The sequence below is a fragment of the Sminthopsis crassicaudata genome, chromosome 2 (assembly GCF_048593235.1).
Source record: "Sminthopsis crassicaudata isolate SCR6 chromosome 2, ASM4859323v1, whole genome shotgun sequence".
NCBI lineage: Eukaryota > Metazoa > Chordata > Mammalia > Dasyuromorphia > Dasyuridae > Sminthopsis > Sminthopsis crassicaudata.
The window spans coordinates 513,112,115-513,138,906 of NC_133618.1; the positions used below are offsets into that span (position 1 = coordinate 513,112,115).

At 35.1% G+C, this 26,792-nt stretch overlaps 3 protein-coding genes across 5 annotated transcripts in view; 2 read left to right on the forward strand and 1 right to left on the reverse strand.

Moving 5' to 3' along the window:
- Positions 1-23,194, reverse strand: part of LOC141557879 (olfactory receptor 6J1-like) — a 61,857-nt gene extending 38,663 nt beyond the window's left edge. For 2 of the 3 annotated variants that reach the window (XM_074294220.1, XM_074294219.1), the window contains exon 1: positions 22,895-23,194. The gene's annotated coding sequence lies outside the window, so the exon portion shown is untranslated. Of the gene's footprint in view, positions 1-10,909; positions 10,992-22,894 lie in introns of those variants that run through there. The other variant, XM_074294222.1, reaches the window with a different exon arrangement.
- On the forward strand, positions 10,811-11,746 carry LOC141557881 (olfactory receptor 6E1-like). The gene has a single exon (XM_074294224.1). The coding sequence runs from the start codon at positions 10,811-10,813 to the stop codon at positions 11,744-11,746; it is 936 nt and encodes a 311-aa protein (XP_074150325.1).
- LOC141557880 (olfactory receptor 6E1-like) lies at positions 22,663-23,731 on the forward strand. Its single transcript, XM_074294223.1, has one exon. It carries the CDS (start codon positions 22,796-22,798, stop codon positions 23,729-23,731), a length of 936 nt encoding a protein of 311 aa, XP_074150324.1. The 5' UTR covers positions 22,663-22,795.
- Positions 23,732-26,792: the final 3,061 nt, after the last annotated feature.

Below are 26,792 nucleotides of genomic sequence, written 5' to 3' on the forward strand. Positions count from 1 at the left end.
TATCACAGTTTGTTTAACCATTCCTCAATTTGTGGTCACCTACTTTGTTTCCAATTCTTTCCTATCATAAAAAGTGCTGCTGTGTATATGGGGATTTTCTTCTTATCAGTGACCTCTTCAGGATTTTCAGTGATTTAAAAAGATTTCCTTCAGCCTTTCTCCTCTTCATATTTAATTAACTTTTCAGTTTTCATTCTTGTTTCATCTACTTTGAGTTTAGCAGTGTTCTTTGGTTTTGTTTTTATGTTTGCACTGCATTGATTTGCAATGTGTTATCATATAATTTGAAGCTAAGAATGCCATTGATAAAAAATGATATGAAGTCTCTTCGTATAACTGGTAAAGTCTGATTCAAGTTTTGTTTATAGACTAACAAAAGCATTTACATCTTCCCTGTAATTTGTGTGTACACATTTAATGTTCAATACCTTTTGTACCAAAGCATATTCAGCAATTACAGCATTAATTGTTTTTGTTTTGTTTTGTTTTTGCTCTGATGTCTCTTGTCTTCTTGCCCTACAGTAGCACAAAGGAATACCACTCATCCCAATGTCCTATATGAAAAGTTGATTATCACAAGAGTTTAGTAGGACCAGTCAAACAACCCTATCCTACCCCATTTGTTTGTTAGATTCCTAGGAGATACTATGTGTCGCTGACCAAGGTGCTGATCCAAAGAGTGATATTACCAGAGACCAAATGATTGGTGTTTTGGGCTCCCTAGCAGGTTTTCATAGGCTTTATAACAGGACACTCAGTATCTTTGTCATATATACCACCCAAACTGGAATTCTCTTCCTTGGCCATTGTGTCCCATTCTTCCTCCAATATGTGGACAATGAATTGGGCTTAGTAGAGATTACTATTGTTGTTGTTACTATTTTTCTGAGAAGCAACAAGAATGGGGCTACTTTAGAGAAAATTTTCAGTGATCCATACAATAACCTGAACCTTATGTACTTTTGGGGGTTGGAGGGTGTAACAGAGAGTTAGCATGGAAAGCAACAATGGCCTAGTAACTCCTGGAAATACTGTATGATAGTATTCCATCAATTTTTGGCATCTACTCAAACAGTTTAAAATGGTTTATGTTGACTACTTTACAAAAGCTGCTGATTGAGTGAGTCAACACTAAGGGAACTTGCCTGGCCTATTTTTGTCTATCAGTAGGAATGAGATCTGGGCAAAAGCCAAGTATAGGCCTGAGAGCTTGTACACAAAGCAGGAGGCAAAGTAGACCTTTTCTACCCACAAGAAGAGTTTTATACAAATGGGCTTGAGCACTGAATTACATACACACACATATAAATATGTGTTTCATTTCAGTTATCTGTTCTTGCTTCCATCTTCTATAAGTAGTCTTTTTTTCCCCCCTGAGGCTGGGGTTAAGTGACTTGCCCAGGGTCACACAGCTAGGAAGTGTTAAGTATCTGAGACCAGATTTGAACTCGGGTCCTCCTGAATTCAGGGCTGGTGCTCTATTCACTGCACCACCTAGCCGCCCCTATAAGTAGTCTTTTAAAAATATTTCTTAGTTAATCAATAAATTTTCTGGGTATTCACATAGATACCCTTAGAAAAGGGGTTTGCTAGTCATCAGAATAAACCCCCAAATCTCAAATACTTTTGAAATAACTTTATTAGATTATTTAGTAAGAAGAGAGATGGAAAGAAGGTGTGCATAATTCCTTCCACAAGTTTTTGGAGGTTATAGTATATAGAATCCAGACAAGGACATTTGCCTGATTGACCTCTTATAGGCAATAGTTAGTCTCCAGGAGGACAGATTAAAATATGTATCAGCAGGTAAATGGATCTAATTTGGGAAATACAAAATACAAGCTTTGAGTGTAACAAAAACAAACACTGGGTGGGACCTAAGCATTCCTTTTAACTATCTGGCTTCCCTGGAGTATCTCTGGGGTCAATCTACACTAGTCTTTTGGGTTACATAATTTTCTAGCCATATAAAATTAGGTACAGCAATATTTATAAATAAGGTTTTCTAAGAAATATAATAAAATAATTCCGTACAGGCTCTTAACCTTTTGTGTGTGTGACATAGACTTCCTTGGTAATCTGCACCCTTTTTCAGAATAATGATTTTAAATGCAAAAATTATACTAGATTATTAAGGAAACCAACTATAATGAAATAAAGTTATCAAAAAAATTTTAGCAACTTCATAAATTTCAAGTTAAAAAGTCCTATTTTAAGCAAAATTCTTTTCTTCCTCTTAAGAATAATCCATCAACAAATTCATTTAACACTTAATATGTACCATGAACTACATGGAGTATTAAGGATATAAAGAATGCAAAAACATTATCTGACTGAAAGAAGCTTTCATTTCAATGAGGGAAATGACATCTTGAAATAAAAAACAAATAAGATAAATGCAGAGTAGATGAAATGCAAACTTAAAGGGGATAGAACCAGCAGCTGAGGGAAGGTGGGGAGGAGCAAACCAGGAAAGGTTTTCTGGAGGACTTAATGCTTGAAATGAATCTTAAATAAAATAAAGATTAGAAGTAAGGAGGGAAAGTATTCCAGATGTAGGGAACAGCTAGTACAAAAGCATAAAGAAGAAAGATGGGTTGTTGTATGTAGGAAACCATAAGTAGGTCATGTGATTGGATTGGTTCATCCTACTTTGGATGATCCAATCCAACCACACTCAACTACTAAATTTAAGTAGGATGTCTAATTTTTAAAAATTATACTTTAAGCATTTCTTTTTAAAAACTAAGTTCTCAGTTCTTTCTCTCTCCTCCTACTCATTGAGAAGGCAAGCAAAAAATGCATGATGAGAAGGCCAACAATATGGTATCAGTTTAACATGTGAATACATGCAAAACATATTTCCACATTAATTATGTTACAAAACAAAAAAGCAAGAAAATTAAAGTCAGTGAAAAAATGCTTCAATCTGCAATCAGAATTCATTGGTTCTGGAGGGGGGAAGCATTTTTCATCAGGGTATCTGCAGAATTGTTTTGGATCATAATACTAATCAGAATATCTAAGTCTTTTACAGTTGATCATCATTGCATTGCTGCTGTGTCTGTGTACAATATTCTGGCTCTGTTAACTTCCCTTTGCATCAGTTCATATGTCTTCCCAGGTTTTTCTGAATCCATTCCCCTCATCATTTCTTATAGCACAACAGTACTCCATCACAATCATATATCACAACTTGTTCAGTCATTCCCCAATTGAAAGGCATCTCTTCAATTTCCAATTCTTTGCCACAATAAAAAGAATTGCTATAAATGTTTTTCCCCCTGAGACAATTAGGTTTAAGTGACTTGCCCAGGATCACAAAGTTAAGAAGTGTTAAGTGTCTGAAATCACATTTGAATTCAAGTCCTCTTGATTTCAGGGCTGGTGTATAAATGTGTGTACATAAAAATCCTTTTCCTTTTTCTTGGATCTCTAAAATTTGAGTCTAGCAATGGTATTGCTGGATCAAAGGTTATGCAGAGTTTTATATAGGATGTATAGTTATCAAATGATTTTTAACTAGGATTTTGAACACTTTATTCCTACTGAGGAAATAAAATTTAAATCAATCAAAAAATTTTAAATCAATTGTTAAATTTTTTTTTATGAAAACATTGATAGCTCAGAAATCAAGCAATATTTAACCAAAATTAACTGCAAAGGACATATGAAGGAACAAGTTATTTGAATCCAGAGAAAGAACTGAAAGTTGAAGTGTTAATAGAATGATTTTGTGTGTGTGTAATAGTAGCCATCTTTAGGATGGGGATGGGGGAGAGGAAAAACTTACATGATGAATATTTTATTTAAAAGAAATAACAAGTTGCACATAACAGATTTGCAGTTTCATGTGCAATCATCTTTTATTAAAAATTACTTTTTTATTACATAAACTAAAATGTAGAAATAATTTTAAAAGAATTTAACCAATATTAAGGATCAGAGATTATTTTATTTTGTTTATTTCTAAACTTAAGAAAGCAATATATAAAATATGAATAATGCAAATCAAACTTAACAATGTATGAATGCATTTTTCAGAGAGCCAGTTGTTAAGAATCTAGCAATACAACATTATATGTATACATGTATAATATATGTGTGTTTGTGTGTATGTGTGTACTAGATCCCAATTAGTATAAATAATGACTCCTATGAAGTAGTCACATGTACCCAAATTCACATTATATGTCTCCTTTCATTGGATTGGAAGCAATAACCATTTTTTACATAATTATAATTTCAAAGAGCATGATCTTTTTTAGGAAAACTACTAAATATACTCATTCCTTCTTCAACACCTAAAGTTGAGATTTTGAATTCAAGTGTAAGACTTGACAGTTATTCTATTAAATTTTTCTTTTCTTTTCTTTAGATTCAGCTCAATAATCTAGCCTGTTAAGATTTTTATGGTTCTAGATTCAGTCACAGAGTGTGTTAGTTATGTCTCCTAATTTTACATCACCTACAAATTGATTATGCTTCACCTTAGTACAGGAACTATACTTTCTCGTTCCCACAGATTAAATCAAGAACCCCCCCCCCCCCCGCTTCTTCCAGAAGTCTAGATCTGAAAACATTAATATTAAGGAACATTATGGCATAGGGGATATAGCACTGGACACAAAGTCAGAGAAACCTGAATTCACAGGAGAGCTATGGATATGATGACCACTTTAATATAAAAAGAAAACAACAGTGAATGACTTCAGAACTCTGATCAATGCATTGTAAAATGGTGACTACAGAAGATTAACACTGAAGTGGTCTCTTGCTTCTTTGCATAGAGGTGGTGGAGTGTAAACACAGAATGAGCCATACAATATGTTGATTTGTTTTGCTTGATTATAATGATTTTTGTTACATAGGAGGATTTTATTTGGTGGTATAAAACCATTAGGAAGTTATAATATAAAAAGGAGCATCAATAAAATTAATTTTTTTTTATAAAAGAAGATTAGGGTTTAGATTCTGCCTTTGAGGCTTAGTAGGTTTGTAACACCGAGCAAGTCATTTAATTCCTCTGAGCTTGTTTGTTCATCTAGAAAAAAGTTATAGTAATAACCCAGCTAATAGAGTAACTAGGAGGATCCAATGAAATATGTAAGTATAGAGAAAACTTTAAAGCTCTGTTTGAATGTCTGTTGATAACACTGGTAAATGCCTCTCATACGCCACTGTTTCAGGCAGATCCCAGCCATGCTTCGTTTTCCCCCTTCTCCAACTTTTTGTCACTTTGCCACCCTAAATAGATACAAGGTTCTATAGTTCTGGAAGGAACTCCCTGTGATCTTGATGGTCTGTCTATGTGATAAAAGAGGGTCTCATCTGACTTAATATACTGAATATGCTTCAGTCATCTTGGCTTTACTTCTAGAAAAATATCTAAGGGTCTGAGTGGACTACAATATGGTCTTGGGCTACATTAATCAATCAGTTAACTAACAAACATTTATTAAGTACCTACTATTTCTCAAGCTCTGTGCTAAGTAATTGGAATATAAAGAAAGGCAAAAAAAAAACAAACAATTCCTACTCAACAAATTGATTAATCAACAGTTGATCAGTAAACATTTATTAAGAGTCTGGTAGTACCTAGGCAGGTAGGTGGTGTGGTGACAAAATGCCAAGCCTAAAGTTAGGAAGACTCATCTTTCTAAAATTCAAATCCAGTCTCAGACACTTCCTAGCTGTGTAACCCTGGGCAAGTCACCTAACCCTGTTTCCCTCAGCTTCCTCATCTATAAAATGAGCTAAAAAAGAAAATGTCAAGCCATTTCAGTATCTTTGTCAAGAAATGGGACCACAAGGAGGAGTCTGTACAATAACAACTTGTTCCAAGTACTCTAAGTACCACTCTCAAGGACTCATGTTAACTGGAGAAATAACATCGATGCACAAAGACAAAGACAATATAAATTGGGAATAGTCAGAGGGAAGGCACTAAGATTAAGAGGACCAGGAAAGGGTTCATGCAGAAGCACATTGGCTGAAACTTGAAGGAAGCTAGGGAGAAGTGCAATGTCCAGGAATTAGGTGATATAACCTCTGGGCCCCGTCTTGGTTAGACTACATCTGGAGGGTTATGTGCAGTTTGGAATGTCCCAGGTTAGGAAGGGATAACAGAGGACATTCTGGAAAAGACAATCAGTATGATAAAACAGTATTTTATTTAAATCACATTAGGACCACTTAAAAGAACTTGAAGACTTAAGAAGAGCAAGATATCTTACAGGCTGCCATGAGAAACAGAAATTAGATTTATTCTATCTGGTCTCAGGAAATAGAACCAGGAGCAGTAGGGAGAAGTGTCAAAAAGACAAATTGAGACAATGTCAGAAGCAAATTCCTAAAAAGCTATCCCACAGTTGAACAAGCTGCCTGGGAGATAGGGGGTTGCCCATCACTGGAGGTCTTCCAATAGAAATTGTATGACCACATATTGGGGATATTTTAGAGGGAATTAAGAGGGAAAAGGGAATAAGACTAGAAGTCACTTTCCACTTTAAAATTCTGTGACTTGGTAATCATAAATCATGGAGTCCATAATTTTACAGGTGAAAAGAACAGATTCACAGAAATGGAAGTCACTTTCCCAAGATCTTATGAACAACAACAACAAGAGCCAGGATTGGTGGAGGGAGGGTGATCATTCCTATTTCCCCTCAACTATTAGAGTCTGGATACCTTCTCTTTGAAAAGGAAGAAATGCCCACAAGAACAAGGTCAATGTATTAAACACCTAAATTATTGGATAATGAAGATCATTTTCAATTCTCATAGTCTGAGTGTAGGAATCTAGGAAATTGCTTGTGAATCAAATGCAAAGTGATTCTACTTTAAGAAAAACAGGTAAGTTTTGGTAAAAAAAAAAATAGAATTGCATAAGACTTTTGGGACATCCTATATAATACATCAAATTGCAAACTTATAAAATAAATCCATTTGGGAGTTATTGGTCACATTAGGATAGTTATACAGATATGTTACCTGGAAAGGGAAAAAAGGTAAAATTCTCATATTATATTTTGTTTAGAAAGAGTACAGGTCTAACTTTCCTCATACACTGAGCTCCAATGGCCACACTGCCCAGAAACTCTGCATAATCTTGTTTGCCTATCTTCTTCCCCCAAATCTCTGAAATCATTATTGAATGTAACTCCTATACAATTAAACTTTCTCAAAATTAATGTTATGTTTTGGCCAAAATAAGGAAAGAAAACTTTTAGTCCCAATGTTGGAAAAAGTAACAGTCAAGAGGTTTGGGGTGAGATTGGGTCCTTGTTATGATTAAATTATAATGAATCTCAGGAGAGCCCAGTCCTACCAATCAAGAATGGGGAAAAGAACTCCGGGAGGGTCAACATTTGACTTGTATACTTCAATGTTTCCATGGAAACAAAGTAGCATCCCAAATACAACAGAACTGGTACTTGCTCCACAGAGAGACTGCCTATTTCATAAATGTCTCATACACATTTCCCACCCTTTGTGCACCATACATCCCTACATGTACAAGAGTCATTTATCAACAAGCATCCCAAGCACCTGGGGATAAACTAAATGAGCTTCCATCAGCCAAAGTCAACCTGTAACCCAAGAGGAAAGAAAGAAGGATTTGTTGTCAAAATGAATATGTTTACTCTTCCTGTCCATTTCTACACCAAGTTTCTTCTGTGGAAGCACAAGAAGGCATTTAGAAGAAGGAACTAGGGAATGATGCTATGATGGGCCTGGCTGACAGGAGAGATCCAGAGGCTGTATTTTCTTTGCTATGAAGTTACTTATGTGATGTGATTTTAGTTAACTAGTCACATATGAAGCTGAGGATAGAGTTGCTAGAAAACAAGTCTGAGAGATATGAAAATCCATGATCTGATTTTGTTTAGATTCTACGTAAAACATATTAGCTCCTGGAGTTGGCGATGAGAATCGGATGTCCCGACCTCCAACTCTCTGAGTACAGTGCTTACTACCAGAAGTAGTAGTAGGATCCCAAAAGTGATATGAGCATTGTCCAGTGACAGATAATTTAAACTCAATGCCCATTTTAAGGTGAATAGGGAACAACACAGAGGTTGCCTGGTAACCTTAGAAAATCTGTCTTGTAGTTTGGAGTCTAACAAGCTATACAACCTAATCTATGAGTCAAGAAAATTTGTGTTCAAATCCTTCCTCATATACTTACTCTCTGTGTCCCTGAGCAAGCTTCTTAACCTCTCTCTGTCAAATAAGGATATTTATGCATTCCCTTCAATATTGTTGTAAGGGTAAAATATAACAATAATCATAATTTAATTTTGCAAACTTTAAAACAGTACCTAAATGTTAACTATCTGTTGTTATTACAGAGGAAACTCTAGCAAATTTGTTAATCATCAAGGGAATTTGTATGAATTGCTCTGCCAAAATTGTTCAGCCCTTTCTACGTACCATGTTACAGTCACAATTAATTAACCCAAAGATTAAAATCCTTGAGTATCCTTACACAGAGAAGGAAAACAATAGCCGCTCCCATAGACACCCAAAATGAAATGTGCCTTGAGGTATGACAGGGCAAGACCACCCAGGAAGGATATCTCAGAAGGTACTCCATTGAATAATCCACTTTCACTCAGCTCTATATAGAGCCAAAGCTGCATTTTTAGACTGAGAGAAGAGAAGGGTTCTCTTTCTCATCAACAGCCCATTGATATCTAGAACCCACTGTACCTGCTGGACACTCTCATCTTGTCAGTCAGAATCCTGGAAAAAGGGAAGAATACAGAGGATTCCAGGAATGGTGACTCCCTCACAGTCAGGTGAGCTCTCAAAAAACTGTTTATTCATGATTTCTCAGTGAGATGGGAAGAACTAATCAGTTTATTAACGCATTCAGCATATCTGCTGAACCATTGTGCCATCATATCATCATTGTTGTTATTGTGAATGAAAGAATGAAAAAGCATCTATTGAACACTTATTGTACTTTCAGATCGTTCTCTTAAGTGCTCTTTTCCTAGAACTCTAGGATGAAGACTTGCATTTGGTCTATGTTTCTCTATGAATCTAAGGTCTGTTTCTAGCCATAATTAAATCCAACCCAGATTCTCATCATCTAAGTATACTTTTGTCTCCTCTGAAATGTCTCCTAGAGTATGCAATCTTTTAAAATTAATCTGACTACGTCTCTAGTTTATTCTAATGACATTAAATTTTACTCCTATTGGAAATCTAGAAATCCTTCTGACTAGGTTAACCTCAATCTCAAACTTGATGATTAAAGATGTCAGATCTACCATCTGATCTACCATTACTTTTAAATTCATTGACAAATATCATTTCTAGAATAATGAAATGACATTTAACCATATTTTCTCTGAAACAGACATTGAAAAAATTATTTTACTGTTATTCCCCTGAAACTATTTAATACTTCAATAATTTTATTATTATTTCTGTGAGTAATTATTGTTCAATATGTACATAATGCTCTTGGATTTTTAGAGATTAGAGATCAAATAATCTCTAAGTGTATCATATGTCAAACAAATATGCATCAAACAAAATATTTTTCAGTAGCCTGATAGTTGGTCTGTCTACCACAGTTCTTTCTTTTCCTACTCTGACCAACCTCTATTTAGTTTGTCAGTGATTTTTGAAGTCTCTCTGATCATGTCTCCTTCCTTCTGAATATACCTCAAAATTTCCCTTAAGAATAAAGAATAAAATCCTCTATTTGACATCCAAAACCCTATATATCTAACTTCCTTCTCCACTTTCCCAGATTTCTCATGTTTTATACTACATACCACCATACATATTATGACCACTGTCATTGACCTTTTTGCTCTTCCTTAAACAAGATACTCTATCTCCTGACTTTGAATATTTTCATGTCAGCCATGTTAAAAATGTCTCCCTTCTCATCTCAACCTACTAACTTTTCTGGATTCTTTCAAGTCTCAGCAAAAATTTAGCTTTCTACGGGACACCTTTCCCAATCTGCATTAACTCTAGTATTTTCCTTCTATTAATTATTTCAAATTTATCCTGCCTATAACCTCTTCACATCTTTCTCTCCCATTAATGGATTTTTGCCCAATTTTTTCTTCCTTTGGTTTTATTTATAATTTGTATAGCATTATGCATTTCACATTTAAAATTTTAATTTCATCATTATTGTGTTAACAGATATAGCAGGCAATAACAATTAATAGAAAAGTTAGTGAGGCATTCCTTCCCAAGTCTTTCATAAATGTCCTTTGACATATCAGATTTGGAGAGAGAATGTCTTGGAATTAATAAAATATTCCTGTAGCATGAGGGAACAAGGGGAAAATGATCCAGCAAGTTGAGAGAAAAGAAAGAAGGAAAAAGTTAAGAATACTCTTTTTTTAATAAATAACAAGAATAACAACAAAATATCCCCCCAAAATGTGTTTTCATTAGAAAGTTAGGCTCTTGTAACTAAGGGGAGTGATAAGGGTTTCATCTAAAATTTTTTCACTCATCAGCCCAATTGTTATTACTAAGCTTAATATCACTGCACTTGACTACTCAATTCAACACCAATACTCTGACAATAAGGTCCATGTGGGTACCAATATAAGAAAATACCCACATAAAGCACAAACTTGAACAAGAAGTCTATAAGATGGGTGAAGTGAAAGGTGAGATAGAGGATGTTGCTACATATAAAAATAATGGAATCCTTCAATTTAAAAAGCTTCATTCTTCTGTTCTCTTCAATTCTAGACCAAATATGATCCCAGAGCCTCATAGCCTCTCCTCTTAATGCCATGTCTCTCTGACCCCAACATGGAGCATGGGGAACAGCACCACTATAACTGAGATCATTCTTCTGGGACTCACAGATGCCTGTGAATTCCAGATGCCAATCTTCGTAGTACTCCTCCTGACCTACCTTACCACACTGCTAGGGAACTTCCTCATCATTGTTGTCACCCTGATGGATCATCGCCTTTATACCCCCATGTACTACTTCCTCAGAAACTTTGCTGTTCTGGAGATCTGGTTCACTTCTGTCATCTTTCCCAAGATGCTGAACAACATCCTAACAGGGAACAAAACCATCTCCTTACCGGGATGCTTTCTGCAGGGTTTCCTTTACTTCTTCCTAGGAACCACAGAATTCCTCCTCCTAGCTGTTATGTCCTTTGATCGGTATGTGGCAATCTGTAACCCCTTGCGTTATACTACCATCATGAGCAAAAGGGTCTGTGTGCAGCTAGTGCTGTCCTCATGGGTGGGAGGTTTCCTTCTCATCATTATTCCAAGCAGTATCACATTCCAGCAGCCTTTCTGTGGTCCCAATGTCATCAATCACTTTTTCTGTGACAATTTCCCATTGTTAGAACTGGTCTGTGCAGATACAAGCCTGGTGGAACTGATGGGCTTTGTTGTGGCCAATATCAGTCTTCTGGGTACCTTATCTGTCACTGCCCCCTGTTATGGCCATATCATCTACACAATCTTGCGTATACCATCAGCCAAGGAGAGGCAGAAAGCCTTTTCCACTTGTTCCTCCCACATCATTGTGGTATCCCTTTTTTATGGCAGTTGCATCTTTATGTATGTCAGGACAGGTAAGGGCAGTGAAGGCGAAAACCTGAATAAAGTGGTGGCCCTCCTCATCACTGTAGTGACTCCAATGCTCAACCCTTTCATTTACACCCTGAGGAATAAACAGGTTAAACTAGTGATTAGGGAAAAGGTGAGCAAGTGGATTTCCCAGGTCTGAGATGGAGTTGCAAGCTAAGAAAATTTGCCAGAAGTGCCACAAACTCTTGTGTTTCCTTAAAATCACTGTTCTAGGTATCTCCTCCTCTCCTAACCTAGATTTTTTTTTATTCTCTTCACTTGGACCAACTGCCAGATTGAGCTATTCTGAATGTAATGCCCTCAACCTTTCTCACACATACTAAACCCCAAAAGTCTCCTATCCTTCTCACCCTGATGATTTTTTAGATCCATATAAGTCAGGAGGCATAGAACACAGTAAAGTCAACACTACAATTGTGCTTTCTTCATGTTGTTGTCCATTTCCTATATTCCTGCATCCTAAGTATGATTTCCTTCCTTATAATTCTTTAAAAAAAATCCAGTTATTACTGTTGCATTTGAAACTTTTGACTGTATCATCATCAAAAGTACTTTTGTTGTATATGTCTTAAAAATCTCATCTAAAGTAATACAAATTGTTTTTACCTTCTGTGAGTTTATTATTTAAAATGTACAAAATTGATATGATCAATTGGGTAAAATAAACATACATTGAACAAATTATCTCTTTAAATAATGTATCTGCATAAATTAAAATCAAGAGGGAGGAAAGTATATTTCATGGAGTAGAAGGTTAATTAAGTTGGAATCACTCTCAGTTACATTAAGAATAATCTCATTTGAAGTGGTTCAATGATTTTTAAGAGTGATATAAATAAATGCTATTAGTAATGGTTCTCCCAAAAATTCCATCTTTTGCCTCCCTGCAAAGGTATCTCCTCCATACTTAGAATACAGTAATTCCTTTTCTCCTTAAATTCACTGTTTAAAATTGGTAATGTCTCAGCTCTCAACTCAGGTGTTACCTGTATCACACAAATCTATCCCCTCCTCCAGATATTAGTTCTTTTTTCCTCCTCAGATTAACTTTTATCTGTTTTACCAAAGAAAAGGTGACATCATTCCCATTAAGCAAATTTCTTGAGATCAGGTCATTTTTCTTTTTAATTTTGTACCCTAAGTAAGAGGGAATAGTAAGTGTCTTTTGAATTGAAGAATATGATTGCTAGTTTCTTTCTCATAGGAGATGACTTAAGCATAGTTGCAAGCTGGAGCATCTTTGAGAATATTTGTCATGTGGTGGAGATGATGAACTGGGAAATAAACCAAGATGACAATGAAATCATCAGAAAATGTTCAATCAAGATTTTTGAAGCAGACTCACTATTTTAAACTTTTTTTAAATTGGGAAATGAAGTTTTTGTTGTTGTTGTTCAATAGATTTTTATATTCTTTTATAAGATTCTCAAAGGATCATGGGGTTGAACATTCAAACCATGAAGAGACCTTTGAGACCATCCCTTTTGATGATTAAGTCCAATTTCTTTTTATAGATTAAGAACTTGGGATTCAAAGAAGTTACATGATTTGCCCAAGATCATACAAGGTTTTTCAGAAACTACTGGATTCTAATTCAGATTCTCTGACTTCAGATTGAGCATTTTTTCCACTGTACTATATTACTGAGAAATGAACACTGAACGGTCATGGGAAGTTGAAGAAACCAACTTAGGTTATATAGGAGTAGAAAATCACTTTTTCAGTGCCCAAGCAGGAAATTATCAGGGAATTATTAAAAGTTTGTGACCTTAAGAATACAGAAGGGGGGAATAAATATAGTGATTAGAGGAGATCTCTTCTAAAAAGTCTGTTCCAATTCTTCTAGAAGTGGAGATCTCCTCTAATTATTATATTTGCCACCTTCTTGCATTCAATCAGAGGTACTACAAAAGAAACCATGTAGTTCTTTTATATAATGATGTAGATCTATGAAGTGTGTGCAAATGAAGCAAGAGAGGCTTCCAGAGAAGCTCCACATAAGAAAATATGGGCTTCTAGAGAAAGGAGGATATATAGACAGACAGATAGATAGATAGATAGATAGATAGATAGATAGATAGATAGATAGATAGAAAGATAGAGATAGATAATAAATGAGAGGATAGGGTTGATAGATGGCTGATTTTTACCCTCAGCTACAGGCCATTTTCCAAAGGCTTTTTAAACATTTAATGTACTATGTGGGATGTTTTGGTTTACATGAGAAGGTCATTGACTACAATATATTATTTTGTAGCCCTAATAAATTGATAATTAATTACCCAGAAATTATGTCTCTTGGACTTTTATTTGTTACACAGCACTTAGCACAGTGCCTGGAATTTAAATGTTTAATAAATGTATTTTTTCTGTCTATCTCTGGTTTTGTCTGTCTCTTTCCATCTATCTACTCTCTTTTCATTCATCTATCACCCAAAATAGAAAAGTACATATCCTGAGAACTTGAGCAATAATCTCATCTATAAGCAATGTCAGATAGTGAATAACCTAAGAGACTAGTTAATTAGGAAATAGGAAGGAAAAACCTTAATTTTAATTTAATGATTGGTTATTAATATGAGTGAGAAAGAATCATTTCTTTCTGCTGGGGATACAATAAGCAAACAAGATGGTCCATAGTTTCATAGAGTTTCTATTCTAAAACAAAATATAAAGATGCTTTCATGTGGCTTGTTTAATAACCAGTGAAATTGTTCTTTATTCATCTGGGACTTTTTGACCACCCTTTTGGCTTCGAGGTCAATATATTGTTTAATTGTTAAGTGTTTAGAGATTTAAAAAAATAATAATAATAATACAAGCCATGGATGCTTATATGAGTACAGAAGCAAGTGAGAAAGGCCTATATTTGAAGTTACTGATATTCTCATATTTTGGTAATACATAGGTTATGCTTTCTGTTAAGATAGGATCATGCCTTTTTTGGTGATGAAGCTGATAAAGCACTTTCCTAGTAATTCATATGTCACTGAGATTCCTTTAAGCCAATAATCATGGATCTTATCCTCCCACCCATTGCCACTTTCCAGTTTTATAGAAAAGCTAGAATTTTAGTCATCTTTTTTTGCTGTAAACATGCTGAGTCATCTATTATATTCATCCACATGAAACTTTTCTGTTTCACGTTTGATCCAACTTGCCCTTTTATTGTGTTGGTCTTCATTGTGATCATATAGATAAGCAAAAATTTTCCACATTTGTCTTCTTTAGGGCATCTCTTGCTCCTCTATTTTTTTTATTTTCTCTTCCTTTTTTTTTCTTCCTAATCTCTTTGATGTAGTTTCTGACTAACATTGAATTATTTTGTTATTTGCACTGCTTGTCCTTGTCCAACCTTTAGACTTTCATTGTAATTGTTAAATAAGGGGATCAAGAATTTCTGATATATTTTTCTCTTTTGTTTTCCATTCTGAATGCTTCTTTAACTGACATTTTCTGCTCTGCACAGTGCTAAGTGCTGATATAATCTTCAAGTGTTTTCCATAGGTATTCTATAGTTTTCTCAAGTTCCTTTTGCCATGCTGGTTTTAAGAACTGTTTTTAGAAGGATTTCTAGGTATCTCACCTTTTTTCCTATGAGCTTTGTCACATTAGTAGATATAGCACATACTAGTATTATTTTTATATTATCCTGAATTATTTTTATATTATCTATTAAATATTTTGGAAAATGTAGTCATTCATGGCATTTATAAAGATAGTAGCTTTCATAAATTATTTTATCCTGACACAATTAGCCTAATAGTTGGATTTGATCCATCAAAATCTAAAAAGTCTTTTGAACTTGTCACTTTAAGAATACACATCTCCTTTTCATAATGGTGTTATTTTTGTCACTTTCATTATTTAGTAGCATCTGGATATCATGTTGTACAAGTTTGCAATGATTTTCTTTTTTGAAAGAAGTTTTTATTGATGGCTTTGTTTTTATATAATCACAATTTTCCACAATATCTCTCCCCCTGCTCCTCTAGAGAGTCAGTCCACAGTACAAATAAAGACAAGGGGAGGGAAACAGAGAGATACAGAGATACACAGAGAAATAGAAAAAGAAAAAAGGAAAAAAATCAATATATGTATCAGTTACAACTGATATATATATATAGTTACATATATGTATTATATATATTTAAATTATAACTGATAAGTACATTTAAAAGAATCTGAAAATACATGCAATGTAAAAAACTGAGTCTCTCACCTCTGCATAGGAGGTATCTTCTCATATCTCTTTAAATGTATGCTTATTGTTTATAATTTTTAAAATTCACTTTTGAATTTTTGTGGTTGTTCTTTCCATTTAAATTATAATCATGTATTTTTTTTTTGGCTATGCTTACTTCTGTATCAGTCATGCAGATATTTCCACACTTCTCTGTACTTATTACATTCATCATTCATCATTTCCTATAGCATAGTGATATGTCATTCATGTGTTTTAAATATATATATATATATATATACATATATAGATATACACATACATATATATATATACTATATTATATTTATATTTAAGAAAGATGTACTGGTTTTCAAGGGCTGGTTGTTAAATTTTCAGAGTGAGTATTTATCCTTCAGAAATCAGCAAATGCTACAAATCAGGATTTGATTTATTGTTTTATTGTTTGTTTAGACTTAAGAAAGTAAAGGAGAAAATGTCAATAACACATATTAAACTTAAAAGTATGTCTCACATACAGAGTTGTTAAACATTTTATTAGAACACTAATATGTGCATATTTATCTATGTATGTGTGAGTTGTATGGGGTAGGGCAGAGTGACCAGAGAGGGACATATACAGCTAGATAATGTTCAGATAAGGAACTTCATGTTGGTATTAAGCAAGAAGTAATAACCATATTTTTCACAAATATAGCTTCAAAAAGTGCAAACTCTAATATATGCAACAATTTCACAGGATTTCTTCTAGCCCCTTACATACAAACACAAATAAACTCTCACACATATATGTATATATACACACAAAAGAATTCCATGAATATATATTACCGCATACTTAAATACATATACATACTGTATTATGTATGTATGTATGTTTGTATGTTCACATTTTGTGGAGAGAAAGAGAAATAAAAAGAGAAGCAGAGAGATAGAAATAGAGAGACAGAAAATACTGTATTTCTATTGCTTAGAACAGTGTACCTGGCAAATATTAGAAGTTTAATAAATACTAATTTACTGATTGAATAACATTAATCATTGATTAATGACTAAGACCACATTGTAGTCCACCAATGACTTCAGATTTTTTTCAGATAAATTACTATTTATGCAGTATTTGAAGTTGATATTTTGAGCTCATATTGAAGGAGGGGAACTGAGAGCATTCAAACTACATCAATACCTAGGATTTTAGAGCTATTCTATTAAATTTCACCTTCTTAGATTTGACCCAATGTTCTAGTCTGTCAGGCTTTATTTTTTGATCTTGACTTAATCCTAATGTACATTAATTATCTCTTCCAGCTTTACACTATCTACAAATTGATGATACGTCTTGGGATAGAAACTCTGCTTCCTCTCTTTCAAGAGGCTGGAATCAAGAACTCCTCCCTCTTTTTCCAGAAATTTAGATCTAAGAATTAGTGTTGGAGGAGATACCACATGATGAATATAACACTGGGCTTGAAGTAACCAGTAGTTACAGGAGAGCTATTTACATGATAACCATAATAATGTAAAAGAAAACAACAAGCTAGTTGATGCAGTAATAAATGGTGTCTTCAGAGGATTAACACCAAAGCAGCTTCTTGGCACAGAGATGGTAGACTAGGCACAGAATGAGCCATATAATGTGCTCATTTGTTTTAACTTGGTTTTATACTATTTTTTTTTCTTACAAAAGGAGATTTTATTGGGGGAGGGATGGATGTGAAATAATTAGAAAATTACTAATGTAAAAAAAAGTATTAATAAAATACTGAAAAGTAAAACTTTTTTCAATCTAAGGTTAGATCCCACCTGAGATGCTTAGTAGGTTTGTTACACAAGATAAGTCACATAACTTCCTCTAAGCTTTTATTTCCTCATCTCTAAAATAAAGAGAGTGATAAACACTTGCTCACTGGATAATTGTGAGGACCTAGTGAGATATGCAAATAGAGGGAAAACCCTAAAGCTCTGGGTTAATATCTCTTGATGATACTGGTGAATGCTTCTACTTTTCTACTATTTTAGTCAGATCCCAGCCATGCTTCACTTCCACCTTCCACAACTTCTTTTCAGACACTTTGACACCCAGACCAGAGCATAAACTCTGAAGCTCTGGAGAGATATCCCAGTGATCTTGATGGTCTATCTGATAATTGAATGTTTCATCTGACTTAATACATCAAGTATGCCCCAGCCAGGTAGCAAGACATCTAGTGGATAGAGCACTGGGCTTGAAATTAGGAAGGCTCATCTTCCTTAGCTCAAATCTGGTCTCAGACACTTAACTAGCTAGGCAAGACACTTAACTTGGTTTGCCTCTGTTTCTTCATCTGCAAAATGGCAAACTATTCCAATATCTTTGCCAAGAAAATCCCCAAAGGGATCACAAAGAGTCATAAATGATTAAACAGCAAATGACTGCCATGAGGAAAAGGTATTAGATTGATTCTGTTTAGTCTCAAGAAGTAAAACCAGGAATAATGCAAAGTGTCAAAAAAGGTAAATTAAGGCTTCATTTCAGGAACAAATTCTTAATGAATAGAGTTATCCTACAATTGAAAAGTCTGCCTGGGAAATAGAGGATTGCTCATCACTGGAGGTCTTCCAACAGAATGTGTAGATCAACATACTGGGTGTATTATAGGGAAAATTGAGGGAGGGGAAGGAAGAGGATTGAAGTTATTTCCTACTTTAAAATTCTGTGACTCAGTGATCATGAATCGTAGAGTCCATAATTTTATATGTGAAAAGAACAAGACCCACAGAACTAGAAATTACTTTCTCAGGGTCATATGGCCAAGAAGAAAAGCTAAAATTGGTGAAGGACAAGTGATCATTCCCATCTCCTCCAATTTTCAGAGTCCAGGTGCTTTCTCTTTGAACAGAAAGAAATGCCTTCAGGAACAGGAGCAATGTATTAGGACAAGCAACTAAATTATTAGCTCACCAAGATCACTTTCACTTTTCATTGTCTGAGTCTAGGAGTCTAGGAATATGCCTGGGCAAGAATGCAAATTTATCCTGCTTTAAGAAAAACTTAGGGGGGAGGCAGCTAGGTGGTGCAGTGGATAGAACACCAGCCCTGAAGTCAGAAGGATTGAGTTCAAATCTAAACTCAGACACTTAACACTTCCTAGCTGTGTGACCCGAGGTCCTTAGTGACTTCACTTAACCCCAATTGTCTCAGCAAAGAAAAGAAAAGAAAAACAAAAACTTAGGCAAATTGTTCCAAAGGTCCAAGTGTACTTTTAGGATTTAATAGTTTAAAATTACATGATTTTTGAGACAACTTGTCTACTATATGCCAGATTTCAAACTGGGAAAATAAATTATGGAAATTCTAGTCACATTGTAATAGCTATACAGAACAAAATACAGAAAGAGGGGAAAGGTAAAATTCTCCACCTTCTATAACTGGTAGAAATTATTTGGGATTATTATTCTCATGCACTGTACTCCCATCCTCTGATTACAACAAGCCTCTGTGATGGCCACACTGCCCAGATTCTGGGCATAATCTTGCCTGTCATCTTCCTTCTCAAATCTCTCAATTCATTACCAGCTATAATACTATACAATTGAACTTTCTCAAAACTAATTGTACGTCTTAATCAAAACAAGGAGAAAAAACTTTTAGTCCCAAAGTTAGAAAAAGTAACAGCCAAGAGGTTTGGGATAAGATTGGGTCCTTGTTATCATCAAGTTATAATGAATCTCAGGAGAGACCAGCCCTACTAATCAAGAATGGGGAAGAGAACCCTGGCAAGGTCAACATTTGCTTATGTACTTCAATGTTTCCATAGAAACAAAATAGCATCCCAAATACTACAGAACTGTTGTTACTTGTTCCACAGAGAGACTGTCTATTCCACAAATATCTCACACACATCTCTTGCCTTTTGTGCATACCTCATCCCTACATGTACAAGAGCCATTTTTCAAGAAGCCCCCAGGGGCCCATCTGGGGATAAACTAAATGAGTCTCCAACAGCCAAAGTCACCTTGTGACCCAGAGGGAAAGAAGGATTTGTTCCCAATAATGCTTGCTCTTCCTACCCATTTCTACACCAAGTTTCTTCTCTAGAAGCACAAGAAGGTATTTAGAGGAAGGGATCAGGGGATGATGCTATTATGGGCCTGGCTGGCAGGAGGGAGTCAGAGAATGTATTTTCTTTGCTATGAAGTTATTTATAGCATATGATTTTAATTAACTAGCCATATATGAAGCTGAGGATGGAGTTGTTAGAAATTAAAGCAACTGAAAGATATAAAAACTAGATGCAAGGAGGGAAAAAAGATACAAGTTGATTTTTTTTAAAATTGTATACATCACATATTAGTTCCTGGAATTGGCAATGAGAATGAGATGTCCTCTCCAATTCTCTTGAGTACATTGCTTGCAAGTATTTGCAAGAATTACTTATCTCCCAGGGTAATTATGACAATAAAATGAAATATTTGTAAAGTACCTTAAAAATCTTAAAGTGCTAGATAAACTTTACCTGTTATTTTTAGGTATTATTATTATACTGGATATTCTAGCAAACTTATTGATTATCCAGGGAATCTTCATGGAATGCTATATTAAGGTTGTTTCCAACCTCATCTGTGCACCATTTCATAGTTATAATTAAATAACCCAAAGATTCTGACGGCAGATTTGAGTAAAATCTTTGAATATTCTTACACAGAGAAGGAAAATCATAGCCCCTCTAGAAATAATTAAACCACACAAACCAGAATGAAATATTCCTTAAGGCATGACAGGGCAAGGCCACCAGGCAGGACATCTCAAAAGGACCTCCACAGCCTGAACAATCCACTCTCACTCAGCTTTACATGGAGCCAAAATCTCACTTTTAGACTGTGAGAAGAGAAGGGTTCCCTCTCTTATTAACAGCTGATTGAGCATCCAGAACACCCTCCACCCTGCACCTGCTGAAATTTCTCTACTCCTATTAGTCAGAGCCCTGGAAAAAGGGAAGAATACTAAGGTGTCCAGGGATGGTGAATCTCTTCTTCACAATCAAATGAGCTCTTGCAAAGCTGTTTATTCATGATTTCTGAATGAGGTGGGAAGAACTAAACAGTTTATAAACTGGCATTCAGCATGTATGCTAGAAAAATATAAAGTGCTGAGATGTTATTGTTGAGGGCGGTAGCCCTTTGGTATTCTTTGTTTGATCTCCAACTTCCTTTGGGACTTGTACCTTTGATACAAGATCTGGTCAAACTAGTTTGGGCTATCTGAGGTGGCCAGGGTTTTACAGCTCCCATTCTAAATCTACTCAGGTAGACCAAATGGCATCAGGAAATTCCTTTTTGGGAAGAGACTTCTGTCTCTACTCAAAAGATAACAAGAGAATCCTTATCTTAATTTACATCACTCTCAGGAACCTCCTTACATCACTGCATAAAAGAGAGAACGGGAATCTTCTCTTTGCAAATGGCCTTGTACCATGCAGCCATTTTGCCCACCGGCTCTCCGGTGTTTCCATTCTAATCAATAAAGACTATGTTTCCATACAGCATTAAGTAGCAAATTCCTTTGCTGCCGAACCCGCCATTGGTTACTTTGGGGAAGGAAGGAGAGAGAGAAAGGAACTGACCCATCTTTGTTTAGACCACAATTTACACCTCCTCATTTACTACTCATCATTTACTACTCATCATTATGATCGTTGTTATTGTGATTGGAAGAATGAAAAAGCATCAATTGAACACTTACTGTAGGATAAGGAGGAGCATTTAATTTATGTTTCTCTATGAACCTAAGGTCTGTTTCCAGCCATAACCAAAACAACCTAGATTCTCAATATTTTAAATATGTACTTTTGTCTCTTCTAAAATATCTTATGTAGCATATTATTTTTCTTAATTAATCTGACCACTTCTCTAATATACTCTACTGACAATGAATTTTACTCTTATCAAAAAAACTAAATGCTCTATTGAGCAGATTGACCTGAAACTTAACTTGATTAGACATAAACTTTACCAACTGGACCATTTATGAAGTCATTAACCAATATTTTTGCTTTAATAAATCCTTTATGATTAACAATCTGAACTTAACTTAAATTGTAGTTTTCCCGGGACTATTCAATACTTTAATCATTTAACTATTATTTCCCCTAGTATAATTACTGTTCTTTTTTTACACGCTATTTTTATACTTATTAGTATTGGAGATGATAACCCAATAAACTTTATGTCAAATATACAGCACAACTTTGAAAATCAATGAAAAGAAAATATCATTCTTATTTGCCCAAATTTTATCTTCCTTCAGTTTTATAGTAATTTACATAGAATTGTGTTTTTCACATTTAAAATTTTTATATCATCATCATTATATTAAAGAGTCACAAGTATCAATAATTATTAGACAGATAAGCTAGAGAGGGCATCTCTTCCCAAGTTTTTCATGAATGTCCTATGACATATCAGATTTGGAGAGAGATAGTATTATTGGCATAAAAAGAGGAGTCCTAGAACAATGAAAACTATAAGTAAAGATCATCAAACATCTTGAGAAAAATAAAAAGCAAAAAAAATTTGTGAGAATACACTTCTTATAAAAGGAACAAAAAAAAAGAAAAAAATCATTTTGCTTAGGAATGTCAGATTTTCTAAATGAGGGGATTGGTAAGGACAGGGATTTTCTATAAAAATTTCATTCATCAGTCAAATTATTGTTATTAATCTTAATGTTACTCCTTTTAACAATCCCAGCCAATGTTGAAATTCTAACAAGATCCACAATCCAGGAAAAATGTCCATATAAATCACAAACTTGAACAAGAGGCCTAGAAGATGGGTAAGGTGAAAGTTGAGATGGAGGGTGTTGCTACATATAAAAATAATGAAATCCTTCAACTTAAAAAGCTTCATTCTTCTCCTGTTCCCTTCAGTTCTAGATCAAATATAAACCCAGAGCCTCATAGCCAATCCTCTTAATGCCATGTCTCTCTGACCCCAACATGGAGCATGGGGAACAGCACCACTATAACTGAGATCATTCTTCTGGGACTCACAGATGCCTGTGAATTCCAGATGCTGATCTTCATGGGACTCCTCCTGACCTACCTTACCACACTGCTAGGGAACCTCCTCATCATTGTTGTCACCCTGATGGATCATCGCCTTCACACCCCCATGTACTACTTCCTCAGAAACTTTGCTGTTCTGGAGATCTGGTTCACTTCTGTCATCTTTCCCAAGATGCTGAACAACATCCTAACAGGGAACAAGACCATCTCTTTACTGGGATGCTTCCTGCAGTTTTTCTTCTACTTCTTCCTAGGGACCACAGAATTCCTCCTCCTAGCTGTGATGTCCTTTGATCGGTATGTGGCAATCTGTAACCCCTTGCGTTATGCTACCATCATGAGCAGAAAGGTCTGTGTGCAGCTGGTGCTGTCCTCATGGGTGGGAGGTTTCCTTCTCATCATTGTCCCAAGCAGTATCACATTCCAGCAGCCTTTCTGTGGCCCCAATATCATCAATCACTTTTTCTGTGACAATTTCCCATTGTTAGAACTGGTCTGTGCAGATACAAGCCTGGTGGAACTGATAGGCTTTGTCATAGCCAATGTAAGTCTGCTGGGTACCTTATCTGTCACTGCCTCCTGTTATGGACATATCCTCTACACAATCCTACGTATCCCGTCAGCCAAGGAGAGGCAGAAAGCCTTTTCCACTTGTTCCTCCCACATCATTGTGGTATCCCTTTTTTATGGCAGTTGCATCTTTATGTATGTCAGGGCAGGTAAAGGCAGTGAAGGAGAGAACCTGAACAAGGTAGTGGCCATTCTTAATACTGTGGTGACCCCCATGTTCAACCCTTTCATCTATACTCTGAGGAACAAACAGGTAAAACTGGTGATTAGGGAAAAAGTGAGTAAATGGATTTCTCAGGCCTGAACTGGAGCTGAACATCAGGGAAAATTCCTCACAAGAGGTAAAACTTCTTGCAGTTCCCTGAAATGATGACTTTTGAAGTCATCTTGGCTTTTCATCCAGACACTTTGGCTTTCTTCTCTTCATCAGCACTAGTTGCCATACTGAACTATTTTCAAAGCAATGCCTGCAACACTTCTCATAGATACCAAACCCCATACGTTTTCTGTACTTCTCACCTTCTTGGAACCTAGTGATTCTTACATTAATGTAGGTAAGCACAACAAAGTCAACACTATTATTGTGTCTGGTTTTTCCTGGTGGCCTTACACATGCCTGTAACTTGATTACATGCTTTTTTTCATGATTCATTAAAACTGGATTTGAAACTTTTGAAACTGACATATATCATTATCTAAAGCATTGTTATTATTTTTGTCTCAAAAGTCTCATCTAAAGCAAATTAAATTGCTTTTGCCTTCTGTGAGTTTATGATTTAAGATATACAAAACTGACCTTATGTTAACATGCAAAGGTCAAATGGGAAAAATGAACAAATATTGAACAACTTTTCTATATAAATAATTTATCCGGATAAATTAGGATCAAGAGGGAACTATATTTCATGGGGTAGAACTTTAGTTAGGTTGGATTCATACTCTCAGTTATAGTTAGAAAATTTTTCAATAGAAAGGTTCATTTATTTTTAAGATTAGTATAAAAAAAGAGTATTAGAGGGCAGCTAGATGGTGCAGTGGATAGAGTGCTGGCTCTAAAGTCAGGAGGACCTGAGTTCAAATCCAGCCTCAGACACTTGATACTATCTGTGTGACCCTAGGCAAGTCATTTAACCCCAATTGCTTCAGCAAAAAAAAAATTGATAATTATTACCCAAACTGTCCTAATTCCCAATGATTCCTCCTTGTATTCACTCAAAGCATCTCCTATGCTTGAAACATAGTAATTCCTTCTCTTCTAAAATCCATATCTAACATATCTCAAAGAATGCAATAGAATATTACTTGGAACATGAAAAATATATACTATCCTAGCAACCCATTCCCAATCTATACTTTCAACTCCAGAGTCACTTTTGCACACATTCACAGATCTTAGGTACTTTACTTACTAAGTTTCATAATTTATTTAACATAGGGAAGATGGACAGAAAAATTAAATTCTCCTCCACAGAGCCATACATGTTCAGCAAATTCCTAAGTTTCCTCCTGCTTACATAGTTCTTCACATGTGGCTGAGAAACTACTAAAATATGCCCTTTCATATCATAAAAGAGAAATAAAGTAGAGACATTTGTTTGGAAGTTCAACTCCAGATCACAACCCATACCAAGGGAAACCAAAAAAGATTTGCAAGCGAAGCTGTATTTCCCACAAGGAGTCAAGTCTTGAAACTGAGGATCAATCTGGATCATCTTTGCAATACAAGTCTCCAAAAAGAGCAATGGATCAGGACTACCCCATCACCTCAGAGAATTTTAGATGACCTTTGGCTATGACTTCTCGCCTTTCATGGCCTTCATGGTTGGAATATCAAAGTCATCTGCCAATGAGGTATATGACAATCAACTAGTACAACTCCAAGTCATCGATCTTTGGTTACTAAAAAGGATAAGAGAAGAAAGACATAGGCACCTTACATTGGATACCAGCATCCCAGTCAGTAAGTAAGGCAATAAGCACTTACTAAGCATCTGCTATATATCAGGCACTATGCTAGGCACTGGGGATACAAAAAGCAAATTGGCAAAATATAGTCCTTGTTCTATAGGAACTCACAATCAAAGGGAAGGTTTTCCTGTTACAGGAAAATAACTATGTTTAAACAAGCTATATATATCATCAATAGGACATAATCAGAAGGAACACTTAACTCCTATCATAAAACATCACCATGAAAATATTGTTGCACAACTTCAATATAGCATACTTTCTTACTCCTCTTGTTCAAATCTTGGTTTAGTTCATCTCTTCTATCCGATCATAAAGCTTCCAGCCCACTTCAATTTCATGCTTACTATTAATTGTGGGAAAGTCAAATATTAGATACATATTACCTGTATCTTTCTTTAATCATCAGCATCTCCATGGTTCTAGGAAAAGTAATAATAATTCAAATAAATGAGAAAACAATATGTAGACCAAGATCACTTTCTTATTACCTTGTGTTTCCTTTATTATTCATCTTTTCCCCTTTCTATCAAAGTGAACCACTAAAACAGAACTTGCATAACAGTATCACTTCTTATTATTGTACTTATAAATGTTCAACAATCAGTTCTCTGGAAAAGAAAAATATATTTCCAGCATACTTTAAAATTTGACATGCATTATTAACATTTTACATCACTTTTCAAAGTCTAGAGACAATCAAAAAATAATAAATAAAGCCCTGATTTATAGCATCTGCCAATTTCCAAATGCTCGCAATGAAAATTTAACTATTAGCTCTTGTAAGGCAGTACAAGATGGTTCCAAGACACTCCTGCATCTATCTGCTTCTGCACTCTTAGTTGAACTTCATCTAAATATTTTCTATCATATTTGTCTCCTGCAGGTCCTGAGCTTTTTCTTCTAAGAACTTATATTTCTTTTATTTATTTTTTTATTAATTTATAATTATGAAATTTTTTTGACAGTACATATGCATGAGTAATTTTTTTATAACATCCCTTGTATTCATTTTTCCAAATTTTCCCCTTCCTCCCTCTACTCCCTCCCCTAGATGACAGGCAATCCCATACATTTTACATGTGTTACAGTATAATCTAGATACAATATATGTGTGTAAATCCAATTTTCTTGCTGCACATTAAGAATTGGATTCCAAAGGTATAAGTAAGCTGGGTAGAAAGACAGTAGTGCTAACAGTTTACATTCGCTTCCCAGTGTTCCTTCTCTGGATGTAGTTGTTTCTGTCCATCATTGATCAACTGGAAGTGAGTTGGATCTTCTTTATGTTGAAGATATCTACTTCCATCAGAATACATCTTCATACAGTATTGTTGTTGAAGTGTACAGCGATCTTCTGGTTCTGCTCATTTCACTCAGTATCAGTTCATGTAAGT

Bases quoted from the DNA above. Each gene is read 5' to 3' on its own strand.
- LOC141557881 (XM_074294224.1), top strand. From the start codon at position 10,811: ATGGGGAACAGCACCACTATAACTGAGATCATTCTTCTGGGACTCACA.
- LOC141557880 (XM_074294223.1), top strand. From the start codon at position 22,796: ATGGGGAACAGCACCACTATAACTGAGATCATTCTTCTGGGACTCACA.